At 39.3% G+C, this 21,977-nt stretch overlaps 1 protein-coding gene and 1 long non-coding RNA gene across 2 annotated transcripts in view; one reads left to right on the plus strand and one right to left on the minus strand.

The window, feature by feature from the left end:
* Positions 1–21,977, plus strand: part of LOC129737354 (uncharacterized) — a 99,671-nt gene that overhangs the window by 67,486 nt on the left and 10,208 nt on the right. The gene's annotated exons all lie outside the window — the stretch shown is intronic.
* Positions 641–21,013, minus strand: PLA2G15 (phospholipase A2 group XV). Its single transcript, XM_055726719.1, has 6 exons — positions 20,752–21,013; positions 12,636–12,792; positions 11,027–11,145; positions 9,359–9,457; positions 8,719–8,943; positions 641–4,865 (listed from the first exon to the last, which is right to left on the minus strand). Exons 1-6 carry the CDS (start codon positions 20,885–20,887, stop codon positions 4,354–4,356), a joined length of 1,248 nt encoding a protein of 415 aa, XP_055582694.1. The 5' UTR covers positions 20,888–21,013; the 3' UTR covers positions 641–4,353.

Consider the following 21,977-nt stretch of genomic DNA (forward strand, 5'->3'; position numbering starts at 1 on the left):
AGCCTCATCATTTTTTTTTATTTTTTTTTTTTTTTTTCTCTTTCTCAGGAGTTATAAGGAACTATTTGTACTATAGGTCAAGTGAAGCATCCAGGCCAGCCACCAGAGGCTGTTTGCCCAACAGGCTTTTAGATTGCTTTGATAAAGGAGATGGTGCATTGTGGCTCTGAAGAGACTTTAATGGTAGACAATGATTCTGTAGGGCAAAACTCTGGAAACTATTTTAATTGCAAAAAGATTGTTTCATACAGCCACAAAACTATGGCCAACATGCATGGGTTTGTGGATGAGTTTGGAAACTAACAGTATAAAGATGACTGCGTTTAGGACACTTTAGGATTGAGGGACTAATTTCGAAATGATTACCTGAACAGAAGTGTGAGGCATCCCAAGAACTTTTTTTTTCTCCATATAAGAGGAGCAAGAAAAAAAGCAAACAAAAGATATTGATTAATCTCAGTCCCACATCTCCATAAAATCAAGAACAATTAACAGAGAACTCCAGATGTACTACAAGGTAGTAGGCAGCAGATACTGTGAGAAAATGAGACACCAAAAATCCCCAAGGAAGAAAAGCAGCAACAAGTTGACATTCCGTCTGGGCAGTGAGACAACACGTTATTCACAACAGGAGACAAGCTGTATTAGATCAACTTTATTATGTTATCAAAGTTTGACAATAAAATATTCAAAATCTATTGAATGCATTCAATACACAAAAAGAGCATAGAAAATGCTAGGTCTCAGAATATGTTCCATACAAAATACTGTTAAGTGTAGAGCAGCAAAGTCATTGCCAAACATTCCCTGAATTTAAGAGGGCCTTGAACACACCGTGCTCCAAGAACTACCTTAATACCAAACATTCCTTCCTTTGGCCTGCAAGTCCTTTGCAATTATTGCTAGTTATTGAAGCTTTCTATTTTTTTTAAGCAGAATCACACAGTGACTCTGAACCTCTTCAGAAGTATTACAATGACAGCTAAAAGCTTCTTCAGCATTTTCTATACATTTTGTCAAAAATAAGAAATACATTTGGTCCACAAGAGTATTTTTGGTTTCTTAAAGTATCCTGGAAGAATAAAACCAAGGAAAAATTATGGAAAGAGATAGATGATCAGTACGTGTTAGGTATAACACAAAGACGTATCGGTAAATTCAAACATTTCAACTGTGTAGTGTGGCAAAGCACCTCAGTTACTCCTCTTAAGGAAGTGCCACATTGTCCTCAAAGATTTATTTCTTAAAGACCTCTCTCCCCACAAGAATCTAGGCTGCTCCAATGCACCTGGCTCTAGCAGGCCTGTAACAGTAATGCTAAATACTCTTGCCTTGTAGAGGAACATGCCATAGTCAGTAAGCTCTTCTCAACATGCCGAGTGAAGTGGTTCAGTTTCAGCTACTAGAATAACGCAGTTTTACTTCCTGCATTCACTTTTCAATGAGAACTCCATCCTAATATGCAAGACACTTAAAATGAAAGGGTTGGAGATGATTTGGTAGAAAAATCACAACTTCTGGACATCAAACAGAACTATACCCTGCAGAACCGTGACATCCAATCAAAGTCTCGCCAGAAGCACCGTGCTTGCTCTAACACAGTACTCAGAACTCTGGTACACACATTCTTGCACAACAAGGCTTTATCGTGACAAACAAACAAAACAAGCCCTGAAAAACTTTCCACTTCATTTTACCAGGTTAACTAACACAAGTTTATTTAAAGAAACACACTCTAGGGCATCTCAACTAATGGAAAGCTGATTTACAATCTTAAAAGATACAATCAACTGATCTCAGAAACACAGTAATACTAGGTTGCCAAAAATTAAAGAGCAAGAGGTTTCAGGTTTTTTTCTTCTGGGGCACAAAACCTAGTATTAAAAAGGAGTAGTAAAGGAAAAAAGGACAACAACAAAATAAGACCATCTTTTGGAATCCTGTATTTTAGAATTTCGAATCACAAAACCCCCTGAAGCTAAACTCTTAGTATAAAGAAAAAATGCCACAGGTTAATAGGCAAGGATCTAAATGAAGTTCAGAAACATTCCCTAGATCAGGTTAAGAACTGTTTATCTATGAGGTTTTTCAATTTTTTTCAGCCTTTCATGCCCATGTTGGTATCCTGCAATACGGCTCCACTCATTCCAGTGCTTATTAACAGGCATTCTACTGCAGCATGAAATACAGATTGTGATAAGCTGTTCTCTGTAATTTCTTTCTGTTGTAAACCAGTAACATAGCAATATATTCAAAAATTGAGTCAGACCACAGGAAAAGCTTTATTGTCTTTGAGCAGTCTTGGAACACAAACCTGAAGCTTATCCAGCTGACAGCCCTGCGTAAAATAGAACACTTGGCTAAAGGACTTGGGGTGTGGGGGGGTGTGGGGGGGGGGTTACTATTGTTGTTTGGTGTTGTGGTGGTGGTTGGTTGTTAGTTTTTTTATTTCAACATTATCAATTACAAATGGCTTGGGGCAGCTCAGTAATTACTCTGGAAAAGTTTAGGCAATATTGCTGCTGAACTATAGGTTCCTTGGCAACTGAGAAGATAAACATTCTGTTTTAAAAATCAGGAAAACTGTACTCTCCCTCAGCAAAAGTAATAGGGAAAATGCAGGAGGAAAAGTTAAGCCAAGTATCTTCCTTACATAGCTTATCTGTGACCCTAGTTCAAGTTGTTATGGATTTAAGTCATTTCTGAATTAAACCTTAAAGCCTGAAACCTACCTCCTATGCCAAAATGTTTGCATTCTGTAGTAACAAGGGTTCAAGCCTGTCATTTCAACACATCTTACTTAAACATCTAATGGCAGCAAACATTTTATGCATGCTACCAGAACAGTTAAAAACTTTACCCTTTAGACAACTTCAGTTTCTTAAGAAATGAATCCTTAATAGTTCTGATGAGTTTCTAAAACTCTTTAAACATTTTTCTTGGAGGACCTAGCATTTTGAAAGCATTTAAAACTGTGTTTTCAGAAGACTTAAGTGCAGTCTAACTGGGTGACTGGTTTTAAAGCAAGCAAGAGAGAATCTTTGAGTGAAACTCTCCAACAGGACTTCTGTAATCAAGGTTGTAAATACGGTGGCCTTTAGGCTATCAATTCTGTGGAGCTGAGAACTGAATTACTATTTTTTAAACATTGAGTAAAACAATACTGTAGCAAATTAACACAGCTGCATGTTCAGCAATTTATAGAAACATTTAAGGAACAGTGTATCCCAACTTGTTCAAAAAGCAATAATGGAAATTGTAATCTATGGGAAATTAGTGTTAAAACAGAGTTCCTTTTCAGCTGAATGTACTGTTGATCCAATCAGCAGTTGGTCAGTAGCTGGATCAGAGCCTAAGCGTCTGACTGAGAACAAGGTTTACACTTCATACCGTATTATGCTGCCTTCTATTCCTCACCCCATTTCAGGAAGTTGACTCTTCTTTTTGAATTAACGCCCACCATCCCTTATAATTTCCACTACAGGAGATTGTTTTTCACCCAAAAATGCAATTCTGCACTGTATGGATTGATTGCCAATATTCAATTAACTTTATGTGCTACTCCACACAGCTACAGTTACTGCAAGCACCAACCACTGTTTAGCTTCTTTCCCTCATTGATCGATAAAGCACAAGGTATTCCTCGGATTCCAAATCATATGTAATCAGGTTCTAGAAGTTAACGAGCAAACAATTTCTCCTTCTTTTAAAAAAGAAAACAAAAAAAGGTGCCTAGTAAGAAGCTTCAAGTAATTCACACATCTATCTTTTTCCCCAAAAGCTGTAATAAAAGAAAGGCTGGATTATGACAAAAAGCACAGTACCAGGCAGAGCTCTTCCCTATCTTACCTAGTAGACATGCACATTTACAAACTAAGGTACTGGGAGCTGCGAATCAGAATATGCAATACCCTTTAAGAAGTTTACTGTGCTTCCCAAATTGTTAATATCATTCCCTTGTTTAATGGGCATCTGAAATTGCGATCCATCCTAGCCCTCCCACACCCTGCAAAGACCACACAAAGGAACTCTGGTATCTATGATTCTGTGTAGTATGTGCAAGGGGCTGCACAATCTCCAAATGAAAGTCTGTATGAATATTGGACACAACACTAGAGGCACCAAAATGCATATTTGACCAAATTTGCAGAATATGGAAGTACCATATAAGCATCATAAACACAAATCAGAGACAAACAATCATTTAGGACACCAAACAACTTCTTAAACACAGCCTTAAAAAAACCACAAAATAAATAATTCAAATATCTAAATATCAAGGGATTAAAAGGCATTTTCCCATATTTAAGGGAAGGCATCACAGGTGAGGAAAATAATTGTCAACACAAGGTATCACAAATTAAAAAGCAGCTTTTTCACATAGGAGATAGTAGTATCATTAGATAGCATCTGAATATGCTCATTTCCTGAAAGCTCAAGTATCATGACTTCCTGTTTTTGCATGTCCACCCACTTTTGACATTGCAAGGCACTCTGTAAGTTTACGGTACCGTCCCCATCGCTGTAAAGAATCTTGGGTTCTTTGTCAGGAAAGCTTTCATAATGGAAAGAATCAGGTGTTTCCACGCCAGTACCATAAAGACAGTGTATACGCACACCAGGTGGTGTCATCTGGTAGACCAAGGGTTCAGTGTCTTGTCTCATGAGCCAGCCATCTTCAAAATTGATGTCCCTGTAGAATTTTCGGTAATCCCGAAGAGTATAGTTAGCTGTAGGTGTGCTTACAAAGACCTTATCTGGAGGCCATGTGTAGTTGTAGGGGAGCATCCAATTTGTGGAAACCGCTGATCTCTGCTGGTCTCTAATCTTGAGCGAACTGATAACAGGTATTCTATTGTTGTCACCTTAAAAAAAGACGAATTTCATTATCCACAAAGTAAAGCATGAATCTTAACCAGCAGCAATTACTACCACTCACAGTGATAGCATGAATAAAAAGATTATTCCCTTTGCTTACAGTGATAATTCCAGGTTTTCCTCATTTATGATTGTCTTCAATCTCTGCAAACTAACTTCTGATAACTTGCAAATTTAAATACAAGGTGATGAATGACTGACAAACCAAGAACACTGCTGCCCTTTCAATATGCTCCTTTTTAAAGGAGAACGTATTTCCTATATAAGCCATGTAAGAAGTCAGCTTTTATTAGGCATTATTTAAACCATTTGCAAGTTTTGTCTTGAATGCTCTTCTGGAAATGTATTTTACAGCAATTCTGATACATAGATCATGTTTTTGCTGAAAGAAAACATAAAAACTTGTGAAAAGACTTTACAGGCTTAACAAAATGTTTAAATGCATATTCAAAACAAGCAGAGTAGCAGTATTTCATTCAGGGTAGCTATAAAAATTACTATATGGTTTATTTACCACTTGGCATAGTGTTTTACCCAGTTTATATACTCCCTTCATAACAAAACCTACCAGAACATGCCTACAATTGGAAGAAAATAGCAGATTCTTAATAGCGTACCTAAAAAGGTAACTATCATAAAAGGAAACAGAAGCGAAGCAAGTATTACGGTCTCTGCTTATGCTATCAAGTAAGAATGCTGCACTCTGTGACCAATCCAGTCTCTATGCGTAATACATTGGCAGAAGAAGAGTTAGAGCTTGTTAGCTTCTGGTGGAAACCATGGAAAACTGCCAGTATCAGCACCTTCCCTTCCAGTCAGAATTTCAATACTGCTAACTTGCTCAGAACACAGTTTTTCCTCTAATTTAGCACTAATATTTTCTAGCAACTCTGGCAACCTAGTCTACATCTTTGCCAAGCAGGGACAGACAAAACCAACAGTTCTTAAAAGACCAGTTGATAGTTACTATACTTGGAAAATGTTTTCTGCTGGCCAAGCTTTTTTTCCAAGGCATTATACTTTCTTAATATAAATATCTAGAGAACTTATTATCAATAAAGGTCTTAAGTTATCCAATACCAAATAAAACACAAAATTGTAAATTTTACCAAATTTAGACTTACTATTTTTACAGAACTAGCATTTGACCAAAACATTTCAAGAATTTCTGTAGACATCAAGTCCATTCTTTTCTTTGTAGTTTGTACCAAAGAAGGCTCAAACTAACACGTGACTAAGTTATAAATTATATGCATCTCTTCATATTTTAACTATTGGTCTTATATCTTCACAAAATTAAAAGCTACTTAATAAGTGGCAGATACAGTGACTACTAGAAACATTTTTTTTAAGAAAAAACTCTGAAGACAGATCTAAGTTAATTTTCATGGTGACTGTCTGGTCAGATCTATCTTCCATTATCACTATGGCTGGCAGACCTCAATTCTTTTGTCAGTGGAAACTTGAATCAGATTTTCCGTTATTAGATCCAGGTGGTTACAGCACGGTGATCCAGGTCAACTACACCATAAAAACTGAAATACGGAAACTGAAACTGCTATTCCTGAAATAACACCAAGGTGTATTTTTCAGTTCCGTAAGGTGGCACTATTACTTCACAAGGAGACAGACCTAAAGCACAGTCATCGAAGTGCTTATGAGGACTATGTGAAGACATTGCTAGTGTAACTGGGAAACAGATAAAAAGGAAACTCAAAGAGCACACCAAGAATTACAAAGGTCCTGTAGAATGTGTTTCATATTGCTGTGTGGTATACACACTTAACTGTGCACACTCACTACTAAGATACAGAATACTACTTACAAGTTTTCAGCAAAGACCAAGTTCTGAATTGAATAGTGGAAGGAACGTGTGCAAAACTTATTTCCAGTAGAATAACCAAATACAGAACCTGATTATCCCTGCCTTCTCTTACAGAACTGTTAGAAAATGCTTATCCGATCCTCTACTTTTCTCTGAAGTGCAGAATCACCGTATGACCAATACCATGCTCAAGGTAGCAGGCACAACATTTAGTCAACAACTGACATTTAGTGAACAAAATATTAGTTCTAAGGAAGACACTGCTAGGATCTCAAGCTGGAAAAAAAATAAAAGCAAAAACCAAGCCAAACACCAAACCAACCAACCACCACAACGAACTTTGTGCCTGCTCACTGTAGTGGGAAGCACATCCTAACTTTATTAGCACTGGAATTGTAACGATATAAGTATTGATCCTGCAAAGCACATGAACAAGTTAGCAGAAAGTGTCACAGAAGATAAATTCCACTTATGTAGCGTTTAGCAGTTTTGATAACAGAACTGTGGATTTGGCATGAACTTGCTAGCCATTAACGTATTATACACAGGAATGCAAGCAACAAGAATGCATTCATAGCTTGCCTTATCTTTCCTGCAGCAATGCAGTATTTTTCTTTAAAGCAACAATTCTTCTGCATACTAACACCCTAATAAGGTCAATTTTAGAAATTCTTTAACAGACTAATGTAATCCAAGTGTTAATGCCTGGTTGAGACAGAACTAGTCTGAATATATGCATTTTGATTTAAACTTTGCTACATGATGAAGTTTCTGCTCTAAAACACAGTTCAGTACAACAGACATACAGATTAAAAGAATTACTACATTTTAGTAGAAATTTAACTATTCATTATGTATTTGTATAGCTAGCCACTTTGGATGAGATGCATTATAAAGGATAAATAAGATATGAAGCACAAAAGTTTAATCCAACAGAAATCAGACTAGACTTTTATATAATCATGTGGGATTTTATGAAGGTGATATTAATATTGCTCACTTCCTGCCATTTCTGTAGCATGCAAACTTGTCAGACAAAGCCTGTGGGAAAATGGAAATCAATTTTTACAGTGCCATTGCAATAGATTTAACAAGGTACAACTCAATACAAACATCCAATTTAAGTTTTATAGTTAGCAACTGAGCTGTGCGCTACTATTCAGAATCAAATGCCTTTGCTAAGCAAAGTATTCTTTGATCTGTCCATGCATGGCTAGTGGCTGCTGCGTGTTCTGTGTTTTGATGAAGTCCAGTTTCTGATGTCAGCTTTGTTTAGGAAGAAGCTAGTGATACCCAAAGCTAGCAAGTCAGAAACAAGCTAAAAAAACCAAGGCAGAAGCATCATGAACTAAGTGCAAAAGCACATGAAATAATTATATTATGTTATCACATGATAGGGTAAGTGAACTTTTTCCAGTCATTTGCAGTTACCTACTGTAATAAATAAATACATTATGCTGCTTTATTCAATTTTTTATTTATTTATTTAGTCTTGGGCATATCCAGTAAGCCATACCCAAGACCTCAAAGATTCATTTTCATTATCTGTAGAGTTACAACTTTTGACAGGCATTTGTGCTGTGGGCACCATGTCTACAAGTTTCCCTTCACATAAACCTCAAGCAGCTGTGTGATCTTTAATCAAAGGAAACTACTAAATGCTCCAGAGTCCTTGTTAGCTTTGCAATTCTGAACAGAGAGCAATTAGGCAGAAGTGGCAGAAATAGAAGACACCAGGCCAAACTGCAGATGACAATCTGCTGAAAAAAGGGTAGGAGAGGTCAAGAGGCAATGCAGCTCCTGGTTAAGGGATGTAAAAAAATTCAGTCTGCTCCCATGAAAATAAAAAAATGACAGTACGGTCACAGGGCTTAAAACATCAAGTTGCCATCACTTATGAAAAAAATTTTAACTTCATAGTACCTTGAATTCTTATCCTCCAGGCTTACAATTAACAGCCTAGTTTGTATCTTGCACGACTAATAAAATACATTGTAAACATTCAAGCCACCTACCTGAAGCCAGCACACGGAGAGTTTTAGCCACTCCTCCCCATGGAGCGCCTAATGACACATAATCCCTTATGTACTTGTCTTTCCAATCCTGAGTCTGATGGTTGAGGAAGTAGAGGGTGTACATATTACCCATACTGTGGGCAATTAAAACAACAGGACTTCCATACTGCTCATACATTAACTCTATCATCTTGCGAAGGGCCACAAAATAGTCTCCATTCTCATCTAAAGTAAACATACACAGGTTACACAGTTAATAATTAATCGTGAATGCTGAACTTTTTCAAAAATAGCTTTCTAGAGAATTGTGTTGAACTGTCTGTGAAGTTAACAACACAGACCTTAGAAATGCTAGCATTAAGTGAAAGGAGTGGGTGTTTTTGTGCGGACGTGTTTTGGTGATGTGGGTTTTTTTGTTTTGTTTTTAAGTCAGACTTTAAGTAACAGCTTGCTTAAAGCAAAAAAAAAAAGAAAACATACTACAGAGTTTTGATCTGGGCCCAGGGGTACCCAGACCCCCAGAACCAGTCAAAATTAAGTTTAAGGATAATTGTACAAGTGGGATGGGAGAAGAGACCCAAAACATTATTTGCTGACTGGGAGGGTAAAAATTTCATTCAAGTAACAGTATCTTATTTACTTGGTGCCTTTCGCCAGTCATAAGGTGCTCCTCTTACGTCTTCATCGCGTTTGTAGCCCCAATCTACTAAACTCTGCACCAGCATATAAAAGTAACTGCCTGTATCAGAGGAAAGAAACAGAACAGTGAAAAGATTAGCAGCCATCAGACCATCTCAAAACAAAGTTCTGGAGGCATTATCTCTGATACCATATATACAGACATTAAAACTGTAATCTTAGACTTTGACAATCTAGAAGGCTGCTTATTAAACAAAATGAATTATGCTCGCTGTTCCCCAAAAGTGAGAGAACACCATTACTCAAACTTCTTACTAATTGCCTGATCTATCAATCAAACATGGCAGTGAAGCATAGCACAGAACGGATAAATCTTCCCCAGCAGAATTATGTCTTAGCCTTGAACTGTAAAGAATACACCTCAAATTACTGTGTTAGTTGTTGATTTTTGTTGCCTTTGTTGATTGCAGGTTAACATCAGGCAGGGTATATAATACATTCATGAAGGATGGCCTGGACTTCACCAGTATTTATTCTCAGAGACAAATGCTTACAGCATACCCCAGGGCAAAATTCTGAAAACTACCCCAAAATTATTTTTCTCTCTCTCAGGTAGCAGACTAAGACTTAAATGACTGAACATACTGCTTTAATAGCAAAGAAAGGAAACAGTTGCAGACTGCCTGATGTTATATATTGAAAGATGTTACATATTACAAGCTTTGACACATAGGATTTTAGTATTACCACAAATAAATGCTTTATTAACAGTCTGAAAAAATTGTCAAAGCATCCTATTGAACATCACTGCCATATTTAAATTTTGAGCAGAACCTCACTCCTTAGTCTTAAATGCTTATCATATAGTCCCTGAAGTGAACAGAGGCAATTTTAAATATGGCCCTGTTCTAGTTAAGTGCCATCTAGTGAAAATCATTAAGCACATTACTGCCCTTTTGGCGGTTGCTCCCTAAAGAAATCCATGCTATGAAGCATGTGAAGCTCGGCGCATTACTATTAAATTACTTAAAGTCTTCAGCCACAGCTAATAACACCTCACAAAAGCTTAGAGTCAGTGTTTTCTGAAAGACTACTACTCCAAAAAACACTAAACAAAAAAAAAAACCCTCTGCAAATACATTAATGCAGAAATCTTCTGCAGCACAAATATAACTCTTAATAATTACTCTGACACCAACAAAAGAGAAGGAACTATAGGGTATGGTACTGTATCTCCCAAGCCCATTAACTCATTCTTAAGGCCAAAGAGTATCTTACTCAGAACCAAGCTGAAGTGTGTTTATTTTGGTTTTGTTTGTCAAGCTTCAGTCACAGAATTTTCTACTAAATCCATCTCATTTTCCAAAAGCATCTGTCTTCAAAATGCCTATTCAAGTTTCATCCCGAGAACTGAAATTTGGCACAAGACTAGTAACATGGAATTTTCTTGTCTCTATCGGGTGAAACAACAGGCAAAATACAATGCAATGAAAACATTTAAAAGCCAAGTGAACCATGCGCTACCCTACTACACACAAAAAAAATAATTCAGTTTTTCTACTTCTAAACAGAACAGTAATTTGAAGTCACATTTCAGTAGCTTGTTGTATAAGACACACTAGATAAATCCTACAGCTAACAAAGCACTTCAGACACAGCTTGTACATACCAACGCTCCTTTTACTTGGGTCGAGGAATTCCAGGGAAAATGTCTGCCCAAACCCTGGCACTCTGATATCCACTCCATCTGGTGGTTCTGTAATCTTACTTGTTCGATTATATACCAGCCTGGGGGTAAAAAAAGAAAGAGGAAAAACATGAAACATGTCATACTACCACATGACAACTCTCAAGTGTATTGAGTCTTACATTCTGAGTGCGGTAACAAGAACTTTAAGTGCTATCATCCAGAAGGGGAAAAAGACCCAGGCAGACATTATAAGCCAATAATGGCTAAGAGGTTATACAATGTAAACAGTTATTTCAATTAGTTTAATGTTTGACATGCAGAATCTGAGACTTCTCTATAAAACTCAGTATGGAGAATTGTGGCTGAACTTCAACATTATATAAGCTACTTTATATAGTTCTATACCATTTCATTTTGCATGAAGCCACGTAATGGAGAAAATAATGTCAAGAAATAAGACTGTGGCAGTGGAAGATAAAATACCTGTAAAATCAGATATGAGAAAAATTCTTCTAGATAAGGAGTAATTCATTTCTGCTTAACTAGAACACCCATATCAGCCTAAGGGAGTACTTGACATTTCTTGATTAATAACCTCAGGAAACACATAGAGGTATTAAGTGTTTTGTAGATACTTTTCAAATCAATTTGAGATATGAAAAATCTGGAGCATTGTGTCAGGGTTGTTTTGTTGTTTTTTTGTTATTGCTGGTTTGTTTTTGTTAATTTGTTTTGTTTTGTTATTGGTGGTTTGGTTGGTTTTAATACTATATCAATACAATTGCCATTCCTGAATGGAAGGTTTTACCCCTAGATGGAGTCTTAAAATCTGAATTGATACTCAAATCTTCATACACCCAAAAATCTCTCTAACCTGTAAGGCATATAGCAAGACGTAAAGCAGAGGTACAACTACACAACAGCTTGGTATAGTCATATAAGAGAGCAACAAGGCAATACAATATTTTCAAATTGCAAAAGCTAAGCATTTCTTGTTTTCATAGAGATATTTATATGATTTTTATTGGAACATTAATGAAGCAGTTCGAACAATGAAATAGTCTGGAAGCTTTAAATCAGACAATGTTTTAAACCAAAAGAATTCTGGAAAGATACCTCCAGACTACCCTTGAAGGACTGACTGACCCTGTGTGCCTCCAGTGCCCATAAGACTGCTCTCTAATGACACATTGCCAGCAAAAGTGCAAGCTCACGTTCCTCCTGCCTGTCCCCTCTGAGCTGCCCAATGTACCCCCTTCCCCCATGCCTCATCAAAAAAGCAGAAAATGTTCTGCTTTAGATAAGCCTAGAGAAGTACTTGTCTGATAACTGCCCAAACAAACACTGGGTAACTGGTAGGAGATAAAGCGGAAGAAACGAAGAGAACCTCTGCTTTTCATCAGTGATGAAGTTACCTCGTACAAAGCACATCTTCCGATTCATCCAATTACTCTACCTAGCAGAATTCCAAGTCATTTCTTTCAAGGGCCTTGAATCAGAAAAGCAACTTCAAGGCAGCCATCCCATACAAAGTATGTCAGTCTAAGGAAAAGGAGATAACCGCAAAGAGCAACATTTCTGGTCTTACCTGATATTATCAATCCAGCAGTCAATGATGACTGGCAGAAGCAATTCTAAATTCAGCCAGAGTGTAAAATAACTGTCTGTCTTCTTAGAGCAGAGATAATGCACTACCGATGGCTTATCTAACTTGGCTTCCAACTGATTACCCAAGTCTCCTGGAACTGAAAGATATAAAAAGGAGTCACTTTTAATTTTAGAGTGTATAACATTCTACATTATAATAGACACATCTTAATACTGTAGCCTTAATATGCACTATCACTGCATCCAGGGACACCATTAATTTTTATAACTGGATAAAAAATATTAGAGAAGAACAAAGTACTGCATGCACATCTTCCACTGAAAATATCTGGATTTTCAAAAGTTAGTAGCTGGGGAACCACCATGTAGAATAATTCTGGATCAACAGTTTGTAAGTTCAAAGAGCAGACTAAATAGGAACAGGTCACATTAGGCCACGGGTATGAAAAACAGATGGTCTCTGACGTTATCAATATTATCTGTGTTTTAAACTACAAACTGAATCTTTCTGAAAGACTTTTTTTCTTCAGAATACTACACCTGCACATGCAAATCTTCCTGTTCTTTTTAAACAGCTGCCCACAAAGTAGCAATTTGACATGAAAATGTGAAAGCAGCTCTGTATTTTTTTTCCCCACTTCTTCACCTCCAAGCACACTTTTGCTACATAAGATTTAGTTGGCTAACATAATAATCCAGATACATAGTTTCATCTCTTTTACATTCAGGTTTGGATGCAACAACAGTTTTGATCTTCACTTTTTTTTCTCCTGATACATTACGTGAGAAACACTTGGAGGGAAGGGTCTTGTATTTGCATGCTCTCTGAAGTGCACTGTTCTTAAGGCATATACTAAATACAAGTACTCCCTTGATGAAGTTTTATTTTCCTTTCTTTTAAACACTAGATGGAGACAGGAATTTTATTTCTAAATTAGAACGAAATTTAAAAAATGCTCTTAATTTTCAGCAGCAAGTTTCAAGAGAAACTTCTTAACATTCTGTTATGTTTAACCATTTTTTCCTCAAGAACAGAAAGGCAAAAGATACTCCAGCAACTGAAAGTTACTCTGTGTTAGAAAAAAAAAAAAATAATAGGCATTAGGTACTTAAGGGTTCCCCCCCCCCCCCTTCAGCTCCACATATCCCCATCTTTTTGGATGAGTGTATAACTGTATCCTATTTTACTTGGCAATGTTTAATTTTTAGTGTTTTAATGCAGACCTACCCATACAGTTGCTTCCCACTTCAGTAAATTATTTAATCAAAACAGTTAGAGTTCTCTAGAACACTCATACTTAGTAATGGTTTAAAGAAAGAGATAATACCTTTTAGTGGAAAACCCAATTTAACTGGAAAAACAGATATGCTCTCAGAGAAACACTTACTGCAGAACTGAAAAAAGGGCAGAACTTCAGACTATAGACCTGGACAACCACGCTGTTACAACCTTCAGCCACTGCAGGTTACGCCCCCCCCCCCCCCCCCCCCAAGAGGTATACCTCAGGATTTCTTTATTAACTACCCCTACTTTCTCATTAGGTTTTTAGTGTTTTTATTTCTGTAGTCTTAAGTGAAACGTTAAAAGACCCAGTAGCTGACCGCAGTTTATTTTAGGTCATATTTCAAGGACTCTGATACACTGGAAAGCATAGTAAGGGAGATTATAGTATTGCATCACACCCTAGAAAGTTTACTGAAGTTCAGTCTTGTAACCTCACAAAATGCTGTTTAGTTATTGCTTATAGAACTGTAAGGCAACAGCTTTTCCACAGTCTTGTGCCTGTGCTGTATCAGTGCTTTTAATTAGAAAATGAGCAGAATGCAATTCTATTTATATCAATCATTCATGGCTGGCCAGTCTCAGCAGCAGATCTGCCAAGGACAGAACAGGTTGATTCTGTCTTCAGTTTCAATGCAAAACAAAGTAGAAGAGTGACACTCTGTTCTACCCTGGAATCTCATTTCCTTGGGTAAAAATCAAGTTCTTTCAGCAAAGATACCTTTCAAAGACTTAGACAAACATGTGGAGTATCACAGTTTTAAGACTTGCTGAGGTTTCCAAACAGCACTCAAATAATCATAAGCATGCCTGCTCAGAGTAGGAAGACTCACAACTGAAGAAGTTTAAAATTATGATGAAGATACATTTATCAACAAGAGTACTGAAAACAGGAAACCACATACTCTGACTTCATGGAGTCATCTTAGATTAGCTGCAAATTCAATTTAGTTAAGATATTTTATCCCCAAGCTTCTTGACAATAGAGGCTGTGCTCCTGTGTCCAATTCAGAGCAGAAGATGAGAAACATTACATACTAATTTTTACTCTAGAGATAAGGAACAAGTGGAAGAGTGGTAATTTTATGTAATTCTAAACAAAAGATAAGAGGCTAGTTCCACCTTTACTGAGATACAATACTCGAGTTTAAGAAAGTAGTGTTTCATATACATGTACAGCTGTGATGCCTGTTTGCTTATAAAGCAGGGATTAAAAAAAAAAGGGAGGGGGTGGGGTTCAGGTTTAACATTTCCTTATTAACAGTGTAACTGCTAATCACTGTAATTCACAACTTTAGGTTAATTTTCTAAATTATTTTCTGCAAGCTAAAGAGTTCATGATGAAGCTATAGGGAATAAAATGCAAATTTTCATTTTTGGGAGTATGGAAAGAAACATGCAAGATCTTCAGTCCTCACTCCACACAATTAAACATTGTTAATGATTTACATTTTGGCTGGAGAACTACTTCGTAGCTTTTTGATAAGTAACAAGTTAAAAAAATATCACATTGAAGATTAATTCTGTAGGGTAAGGACATACCTCTGAATTGTCTGTGATGGAATTTATTTGAGAGCAGTAGAAAAAAAACATTTCTCTTTACTTTCAGACCATATACAGAAAGCATCTGTGGGCAGAGTAATTCGTAAGACCTTTTCTCCTCATCCTCTCATCTACCAATATTGGTAGTTTCCAAACCTTTTACATTTGAAACATTATAGCAAGTTCTTACTTTTAAAAACTTGCAGACTGGCCCGGTAAACATACAAAATAACTGGTGAGTGGAGTTCTGCAAAATACATCAGCGCTAGAGAACTGGACATCCAAGAAAAGATCTCAAGCAGAACCCTTGCTTCCCTCATTTGCAGTTGTGTAATATGGGTATTGGCTTCTGAACTGCAACATGTAGAAATATAATGAGATTTCACATTTAGCAGAAAAAAAACCTGTTTCCATCAGATCTGACGATTTATCAGTTCTAGCATATCCTCATTTTTCCACAAAGACTGCAATCCCAACAGAACTTGTTCTAATACATCAATAAGCCCAATTCACTTCCAGTATTATAGTATCCTTTGCTGGCATTTTATTTTTTCTCTATTGCCCTGACAAAACTAGTAGATCTGCTTCTGGGATCTGTGCCTGTTTAGTTAAACCTTACAGAAAGCACATTTACAAGTTTCACTTGAGAATTTTAAAGATGCTACAGACTTTTCCAAGTCTGGGAACTACAATAACTAGCTTTATGATATACTGATACTCCTGCCTATTGCTATCCTTAAGTCTCAATGACTTATTCACAGTTCTCAGCAGAAGACAGTAAGCAAATTGCAGCTTGGAAAGTGACTTGCCTTAATACCACTCAGGAAACTAAGAAAAAAAAAAAAGAAAAGAAAAAAAAAGGACATTCAAAAAAAGCCATGAATAGCAGAATCTTAAATTTAATTTGGAAAAAGAAAAAATAGTACCTATATAATAACATGGGGGTGGTGAGCTATTCTTTTTGTGGCAAAAAGGCCATCAATTGATACTGGGTTTTTTAGTATTCTCTGCAATGCAAATGCCTTTGGATGTATATCAACTATCATAACTTTTAAACTGGTATGATTTCCTCAACTGTCATCTTTCTGGTTCTATAATTTACCCTTCCTTTAAAATGAACCAAGTTTTCTGGAAAATTTCAAACTCTGACCAAGTTCTTTAAGGAGAACCTCTCAAAGTAGCTCATAGACTCAGTGATAGACTGCCACAGAAAATGCTTGTGTTTAAAATTAGGAACAAGAAAGCAAACAACATCTCACATGATACTTCTAGATACCTCAGATCACATGAGGCATAAACATTTAAATCACTCCTGACATCTAGCCAGCTGACCATTCAAACACACACACCTCAATTAGTAGTCAGCAGGAATTCACAGGCAAGCCTCCTTTGCATGTAAATCAATTATTAACAAACTTAATTTAGGTGTCTTTCTAGAAAACTTTAGCCAAGTACCTGACAAATTGTTTGCAGAAGGTATCAGAACATTGATATAGTAATTGTGTTGAGTCAGCTCTAAAAGGTAAAGAGTTCAGTGAATCCGCTGCTGATCTTATAAGGTTATCAGCTCCCAAAATTGATAAGACATGAGATAGTATGCAGTGACTATCGATGGACTATATGAGAAAATGAAGGAGGAAGAACAGCCACAAAATAAAGAAACTTACCGTGAACATTAGAAGGCAAGCGTGTTGAATACATAACTAAACCGATAAGAGAAGCGCAAAAGTATTATAATTGCATGTAAACATGAAGCAGATACCCAGAAGTACTTGCACAGAATATATACATATATATACACCAATTTTTAGTAGGTATTGTCAGTAGAGCAGAGGTTTTCGGTAGGTTGCCCTGGTTCTTAAGTGAGATCTTACTGTGTGAATATATTGTGCTGGCTGAATAGGAAACAACAACAAAAAAAAGCGCAGCATGAAAGTAATTCAGTATCTTAAGTAGTCCTCCTTTTCCCCAAACATACTTGGGAGGAACTCCAAGACAATCAGCTTACATTTTAATGAGCCTTGTGGCTTTGATATCAAGCCTTCAGGCAGGACTCTGGAAGTAAGGTTTTGACTTTGACTCTCATGCTTCTTCTCCAGTACCGCTATTATATGACTACCCTTTGATGCTTTGTTGTTTAAATCTCTGGGGAAACTGAGCCACAGCATTGCAGTATTTTGCTGTCAGTTACTGCCCATGTCAGTTTGGTCCCTGCTCTTGCTCCCTTGCTATGTACAAACATGATCTTCAGGCATAGTAGCTCCTGCTACTAAAGCACCATTTGATGACGCACAGACCAGCTTAAAAAATAACCTAATCCAAATGGATCGGTGCTGCTCTCCACATTCCTTGTACCAGCTGCTCCATTAAGGTAATTCAACTACAAAATTAATCACTGCTTCCTCAACAGGTTCATTTTTTCCTGCTTTAGCAAAACAAGTAACTCCACAAAGTGGCCAACAAGCAGGCACAAAGGAAAGCTGGGGGAGCACTAATGAGCTATTAGATTGGCTTGGCTGTTTCACAGAACACCCTTCACCTGAGCCAGTGCAGGGACTCCACAAATCTACAATTTGTTGCCACCACAACTACAGCCAATAGTTACAAGGTTGTATTTAAGCAGCTCATCTGTTTTCAGATTTGACATTCCTAGAAGCAGTGGTTTTGTTAGTACTTTGGGAGCAGGACGAAGTTACCCATATATAGATGAGTTCCCATATTTGCGAGCTACTACTCTACTTCCTCCTCCGTTACTTGGGTAAGCACAGGTTGCAAATGCAAGTGGGGTGATTACATGAAAAATATGAGAACAAGTTACACTGGGTCTTGTGACCATCACTGGTCTAAAACATTTATGAAGTCGTCATTATGTTGACAACATTCCTTTCACCAGCATTCCTTCTTTCTTTATTCCGTAAGAGCAGATGGCCTACTTGCCATGCATAGAATAAGATCAAACTTGTTAACTCCCCTTTCTACTTAAGTTTTAACTTCCAAACAGACTAAGAGTGACTGTTTAGATCACCAGGCCATGTTTACAACAAGATAAAACCCTACTTAAAAACAGAACACATCGTGTGAGGAATTAAGGGTCTCTATGGCAGCCTGTTAAGTCAGGAGGACCAGCTCTGCATCTCCCTTTTGCATGGTCTCCAAAACCATCTCAGGCTTGTATAATGTACCCTTACATATACCTCTGAATCTCCTTTTGCATTTGTGATTCCAATGTAGTATGTGTTTTTCTCCCCTTTCCCAAACACCTGTTAGGCTAGCACTTAGAATGCCTCCCCAAACGATTCTCCTAAACCCTCCTACCATCCTCATCTCAGTAATTCCTAAAAAGCTTATCTTAACATGTCACATACGCAAGAAGGGTGAAGAAAAGGTCACAAGAAGTTAACTAGCACCAGGATGAGAACATTTCATACAGAACCAGCGAGTAACCACCAGTCACTCCTCCTTTATTTGTTTGACCTTCACTGCCCATGTCATGTCTAATTGAAGCTAAGCTCTTAGTGCAGGTGCCTTTACAATGTCAGTCATTTCTATACATAAAAAAACCCATAGTATTTTACAGTAGGAAGTTACGGCAAAGAGTGCCTACTTTCTCAAACGTACCAACAACCCAGAAAAGTTATTTATGTTAAAAACTATTGAATCTTCACTTTCTGGACAGGCCAGGACTGGGCAGCAGCGAACAGCAAATTTTAAACCACAGATGCTGACTAGAATAGGAAGAGATGCAAGTTCTTGCTGTTACAGTGAATTGTCATCAAATGCTACAGAAAATCTGTGTTTTAAACCCCTCACTGATAAACGTATGCTCAGCCACGCAGTATTTATCAGAATGTCTCTTAGGAAAGCAAAATGTAGGTCAGCCACAGTTTCTAAAAGCATCCTTAGGGAACATAGATACTTGCAATAGATCCATCAGTAGTAACTCCATGCTTCTATAATCAGTATCCTTTTATCCCAATTGCTTTTAAGTAGCCTTTGATTCCTTCATAGCTAAAATTGAACATTGGATGAGTGATAAAACACTATCACCTGTTCATCAAGAAGCTTGCAGTGGAATAATTGCCAAATCTTATTGCTAAACCCCAGCATTACAGAGCTGAAAGATGGGATAACAGATTGCTTCCAGCTTTCACAGGCAGGACCCAAGAACTTTTGTTTGCATTTTAACTGCAGCGTCTTTAAGACATCCTTTTGCATTTTCTACTTCAGAATCTACAGCCTCTCAGTTAGTTCAGCCATCTCTTAAGACTTGTGAATTTGTACATGGGAGTCCCCTGATACGCAGCATCTTTAAAAGAGTTCTTGTTTAACATTTACCCTTTTTTGTCAAAAGTTTGTAACAGTAGGAATAAAGTCAACAGCAGAGCCTAAATTATTGTAAATAAGAGGAGCTTAAACTGAACATCATGCTATGATTATCCTTTTCCCATTTTATTTTTGTCTTCTCCCTCATCGAGATCAGTTGCATAATAAGAACATACAGCACATGAGTACATTCACAGGACAGACTACTGACACCAGTACCACCAAACGCACTTAATGTATTAGAGGAATTACAGGTTACGTAGTAAAGTTACTAAAACATTTAAAATTTATTTCTGATTCCTATCAACGGATACAAAAAGCATCTAACAAATATCACTTGGTAATTAGAGGAATACTTTCTATGTATTTGTTAGAAAGTATTTTGTTTGTATTAACAGGTGAAACAATGGGCCAGTAATCAACAGTCATTTTATGTCAAGCGATGGAATATGCATATTATTTTTCAAATACTTGTAGTTTGACTGCTCTAACACCCGCTCCCTCCCCTTTCCCCCTCCGACTGCAGCTTCTGCCACCAAAGGTTGACGCAGAGCAAAAACGTACGAAGCGACAGGCTGGCTTTAGTTAACGAGCTAAAAATATATTTAAGCCAGCCCGGTTCTTCCCGTACCCACCGAAAAACAGAGGCCACCCCACACTGCCAGCGTGGTCGTGCCCCCCCACCCCCCGTGTTGCCAACCCCCGGCCCCGGGCCTGCATTTCTGGCGTTGGCTGCCGGGTCGGGCAGCGTTATGGAGCTGCGGCTCCGTGCGCAGCGGCGGCGCCCCCCGGTACCGCACCAGCCGGGGCGATCCCGCCCGGCGGAACACGCCGCTGGCAGCGGGCTGGGCCGGGCGGGGCGCGCACCCCCCCAGGCCGCCCGCCGCCTCCGGCGACAGCGGGCTCGGCCGGGCCCGCGGCGCACCCACCGCCGACCCCCGGCTCTTACCCAGCACCACGGGCGGCCCCGCGGGCCGGCGGCGCGGCAGGCACCCGCCGCCGGGGCAGAGCAGCAGCAGCAGGAGGCTGAGGAGGGGGCTCCCGCCCGGGAGCGGGAGGAGCCTGGCGCCGGCCGGCGGGACCATCACCCCAGCGCATAACCCCGGGGCCGGGAGCCACCGCCACCCCGCGCCGGGCGCGTCGCAGTCGCTCCGCCGGGGCTGCCGCGGCCGCCCGGAGTGCGGCCCCGCCGCCCGGCCCGGCCGAAAAAGGGCCGCCCCGCCCCGGCGGCAGCGGCGCCGCCCCCGCAGGCGTCACCAGCCGAGCGCGGAGGGCCCGACCGGTGCGGCCTCGCCTCCCGCAGCGGCCCGGGCGGGACCGGCTCCCCGCGCTGCCGCCGGCAGCCCCGCCGCGCCCCCGCCCCCACGGCCCTGCGCGGTGCCCAGCCCCGCAGCAACCGCTGTAAATGTGGCCGCCCCGTCGCCTGTCGCAGGGCCCGGCTGCCGCGGCCCCGGCCCGGCCCAGCCCGTGCGAGGCGGAGCGGACAGGCGGAGCACCCCGGGCAGGTAGAGTACTCAGGGCACGCGGGGCACCCCGGGCAGGTAGGGCACCCCGCAGGTCTCGGCCGGGGCCTCTGGTCCCTGCTGGCACACGCACTTCGAGAGGGGGACCCTTGTCTCAAGTTGCTACACCTGCAGCTGTGGTTGCTGCGCGTGAAGGAAGGGGCTGTTGCTGCAAAACTTACGTCTAAAAATAAGTAGCATGTAGGAGTCGTGGTCAGAATGGTTTAAGGAAAACCAAAAATAATCAGCAAAGCTGGGAATTTTAATATTACATAGCCAAGAGATTGAGCATCTGATATAAAAGCTTATGGGTATAGCTGTATTTCAGGCAATGCCAGACTAACGTGACAGCTAATTGGTACAGACTGTCATCAAGATCAGGCATTTGGCAATACTGGAAAAAAAATCGTTAGACCTTTATACACATAACAAGAACAAGTAGACTTGTAATTACAGTAATTTTAAACCAGAAAGGGTATAAGCCTTTGTGCTTTGGCAATACCAGTTAGTAGGAGTTAGGTGCTCCATGTCTCGTTGGTGGGTGTCTGGTTGTGGAGGGGAAGGAAGAAAGGTATCCACAGAAGCAGAAACAAAACAGGGGGAAAAATGGTGCTTGGAATCGGTGTAGTCACATCTCATGATCAGTTGTGGTTGCGCTGATGGGCAGTACAAG

This window comes from Falco cherrug, chromosome 14 (genome assembly GCF_023634085.1).
Source record: "Falco cherrug isolate bFalChe1 chromosome 14, bFalChe1.pri, whole genome shotgun sequence".
NCBI lineage: Eukaryota > Metazoa > Chordata > Aves > Falconiformes > Falconidae > Falco > Falco cherrug.

What these genes read in the sequence shown, in the direction of transcription:
- PLA2G15 (XM_055726719.1), bottom strand. Translation starts at nt 20,887, where the DNA reads ATGGTCCCGCCGGCCGGCGCCAGGCTCCTCCCGCTCCCGGGCGGGAGC. An exon ending in CCCAAGTAAAAGGAGCGTTG is followed by an intron (nt 9,458 to 11,026) that starts GTATGTACAAGC and finishes CCTCTGATACAG; the next exon opens with GCAGTTACTTTTATATGCTG. An exon ending in TCTCCGTGTGCTGGCTTCAG is followed by an intron (nt 4,866 to 8,718) that starts GTAGGTGGCTTG and finishes TCTTTTTTTAAG; the next exon opens with GTGACAACAATAGAATACCT.